We start from the raw sequence: 3,696 nt of genomic DNA, 5'->3' as shown, positions 1-3,696 counted from the left end.
GAATGTTTTACAGCTGTTTAGTTTGCTATTTTCCACCGATGTGTGAAAGTTTTGATGACTTTGTCGGTCTTGTTTTCAGGCTCCTGGATCCGTTCTGGTTGGACGGTGGAGGAAAACGACATCGTGTCTGTGAGACGAAACGGTGGGAAAATCCTCTTTGAGGCAGAAACCTGCACCTCTGACGGGTGATGACGGACGTTTATGCTGATTCACCAAAGGGTTCGTGTTTTCACATAAACACAGCAGGAAAACGTGATGATGAGGAAACGTCGTTTATTTCTTTTATTGTAATACAGATCCAAACACGTCTTTTGTTAGAAATAAATAAGGATCAGATTTTCCCCAAAAACGTTTTATTTTGTGCCTGACAGAAAAACTTAGAGTAAAAGATCAAAAGGTGAAAAAGTTTAAGAAAAGACACACAAACTTCATCTTCACTTCATTTGGATCACACGTTAAAAAAAAGATATTAATGTTGTTCTCAGAATATAAACTCAGGAGAAGGAAAACCCGTTTGTAGTGAAACTATTTTATCAAATAAATATTCACAGAAGTTTAACAACATTTTAAAAGACATTCATGTCAGTAACTGTTTTTTGTATTTTTATCTTCCAATAAAGTCACAGCATCCGTTTAAATTTAACGCAGGAATGTTTTTGACACTTTTATGTTTCATTTCTAATAACGAAATCTGACATTTTAAAATGATAATTTATCAACAAAAGTGTAAATTTTAACCTGAATTTTCAACCAAGTTTGTTTTTTAATATTAATAATATTTTAAAAGTATGTAGTTTTTGTCCTGAATGTTATTTAACCCTTTAACATCCTGGCTCTATTGTTTATCGATGTAATTCCAGTCGATGGTGAAGGAGAAAAGCGGCTCGACGAATCACATCGATCGTACAAACGTTTAAAAGTTCCACCATGTCAAAGATTCTGTGCTTAAGGTTAACTGACACTGGCTCCACCCGAACATCATCCATGAAGCTGAAGGATGGTTCCAGGCTCTGACTCCGTCCTCGAGTCTTTAGAAGGAAAGTGCTTCATCGCTGCAGTGAGGTTTCTGAGTTTCATGAGAGGATGAGGAAGACGGCGCCCAGCGCCGCCAGGACGGCGTGGACCGCTGGTTTCATGGTAGAAACTCCCCCGTTGCCTATGTTCGATGAAGCTAAACCGCTACTGTTGGAGTATCTCCCGAAATCGATGAATCCAGGCTTCGACCCGTCGACCTGGCTGTTGATCCACGACTCGAACTCCGAGACTCGGGCGTAGACGCCCGGGAAGTTCGGCTTGGCGCAGCCGTTCCCGAAGCTCACCACTCCGGCCTGGACCCAGCGGGTGCGGTTCTTGACGACCAGCGGGCCGCCGGAGTCGCCCTGCACAGATCGGACCGCACCGTTCACACCGGTTCTGGACTCCTCCCGTCCTGACAGGTCTACACCAGCAGCAGGTCTACGTTTTTACCTGGCAGGAGTCCTTTCCTCCGATGGTCAGACCGGCACAGATCATTTGGTTGGTGATCCCGCCGTACGCAGAGTTACACTGAGTGTTGGACACGATGGGAACGTTCACCTCCTGCAGCGTTTGGGCCAACGACCCTGAAGAAGAAGAAGGAAATCTTTCAGAAAATGTGGAACAATTAAAAAAAAACACAAATGAAAGCGAATGGGATTACTTCACTCGTTAATGCAAATGCAATGTTTCATTTTACCACCAGGTGTCAGTATTTGACCGTACTTTAAACATGCAGAAACAGGATTGATCATGTGATCGCCTCTGCTGTCAGCTGCAGGATTCTGAGTAGAGTTGGGTATCGATAATGATTTCCAGAAATGATTCGATTCACCAGAGCTTCGATCATCTCAGTTCAGTTTGATTAAAGTCAATTTTGACTTCACACATTTGTTTAGAAATACATTAATAATCTACCATATGTTTTTAATACATTTAAATATTAATCTGATCCAGTTCATATATTGTAAAATGTATCAGTGAAATAATGATCGTTAATATCATACTGAGTTACATGGATTCTCTAAAGGAGAAGTTCTAACATAAATGTTCAGATCTTTAACATTGGAAACATTGTTCTGCTTCTCCTGGAGGACGTTTCAGTTTGGACACTAGATGGTCAGAAAAAGAAGAAAGTATGACCAAAAACAATGTACTTGACCACAAATGGTTACTTTATAAATATTTCCTTAAAAGAGTTTGGAAAATTCAAACAAAGATGTTCATTTAGTCAGTAATGTATGTTTAGGTGGACCGAGCGTTAGCATTAGCCGTCCTATGGTCGGACCGTCTTGTGGTCATTTGAGGAACTGCAGCTTTGGTGCTTCTGAGTTTCTATTCAAATTAGGAGCAGCAAACAGGATCATGAAAAGGATTCGGATTAAAGCTCCGCTTCATCATCTGGTTGTAACCTTCCAAAGAAACCTGAAGTGGACTCTGACCTCCAGATGAAAGAGTCCCAAACCCCGTGACCCAGGCGCTGGTATCGGCCGGGATGTTGCTGCCTTGCGCCGCTAGACAGACGGGGCTGATGTAGTCGTTGAAGGTCACGGGCGAGGCCAGCTTCAGCAGAGAAAGGTCGTTGTTCTGCGTCTTGCTGCTGTAGTTTGGATTGACGATGATCCTGGACACCGACCGGGACACCTGGTTGGGGTTGGAGCCCTGCGTGTTGATGCGTCCCAGATAAACAACCACATTGGTCGTGTTGGTGCTGAGGAAACAGGACGCGGGAGTGACGGAGGCGGAGCACGGGAGGTCATGTGACCGGAGCAGAGCTCACCTGCTGAAGCAGTGGGCGGCGCTCAGGACCCACTGGTTGTTGATCAGAGACCCCCCGCAGAGCGACATCCCCCCGCTCACCGGGATCTGCAGCATGACCTGCCAGGGCCACTGCCCCGCGCTGGCGGCCTGACCGCCCACGATCCTGGACTCCGTCACGGCCGCCCTCGAGTTGAGAGGAGCTGAGCCGCAGGCTGCAGGACGAGAGAAGACCATGTGAGGCTGAACCGGTCGGGTCAGAACCTCCCGGGTCAGAACAGAACGGGTCTGAACCGCTTGGGTCAGAACAGAACGGGTCAGAACCTCATCAGCTGGGTCTGTTCCTCTGATCTCACTGAGGAAACTTCCAGAAAGCAGCTGAGGAGTTCTGGTATCGGCGGAGAGTCTCCTGGAGACTTTTAACACACGTCTCCAACTTTCATTCACATTTTACAGGTTTGGTAGACAGAACCTGCAGCTCAGACGATATTTTGAGAATCCTGCTCGTCCTTTTGGTTTTGTCTTGATGTTTTTTAAAATGTCCGACCGTCTTCTGCTCAGAAAGAACTGAACACCTTAAAGACTCGGTTCTCTGTGAGTAAACTCTGGAGCGTTGAGACTTCTGGAGCTTCAGTCGTTTTTCGACTAAACACGTCTCTAGAATGATGATGGTTTTTCTAGAAGTGAAGTTTCCAATGAGGAAGATGCACCTTCCAGGTACGCCGGCTTGTTACGGAGCGGTTCTACGGTCCAGCCTCCAAACACCTTCAGTGTCTGGAGTTTATTTATCTACGGTCTGAGATCATCCCAAACATTCAAGACACCATCGGCCCAGAACCTGACCGCCAAAGATCCGCTTATCCATCCATCCATCCATCCATCATTCATCCATCCATCCATCATCCATCATTCATCCATCCATCC

The 3,696-nt window shown here is 45.6% G+C and overlaps 1 protein-coding gene across 1 annotated transcript; it reads right to left on the bottom strand.

Annotated features, from left to right (window-relative positions):
* Positions 1-256: 256 nt before the first annotated feature.
* Positions 257-2,987, bottom strand: LOC112146708 (chymotrypsin-like protease CTRL-1; the record flags this gene model as incomplete). Its single annotated transcript, XM_024272679.1, is given in 4 exon segments — positions 257-1,379; positions 1,468-1,601; positions 2,457-2,725; positions 2,795-2,987. Coding segments are annotated over 4 exon segments (902 nt in total), but the record flags the coding sequence as incomplete, so codon positions are not given.
* Between the last annotated feature and the right edge of the window lie 709 nt (positions 2,988-3,696).

Source organism: Oryzias melastigma, linkage group LG8 (assembly GCF_002922805.2).
Source record: "Oryzias melastigma strain HK-1 linkage group LG8, ASM292280v2, whole genome shotgun sequence".
Lineage (NCBI taxonomy): Eukaryota > Metazoa > Chordata > Actinopteri > Beloniformes > Adrianichthyidae > Oryzias > Oryzias melastigma.
Note: the sequence above shows the minus strand (reverse complement) of the source record. Positions and strands in the feature narration are given on the sequence as shown.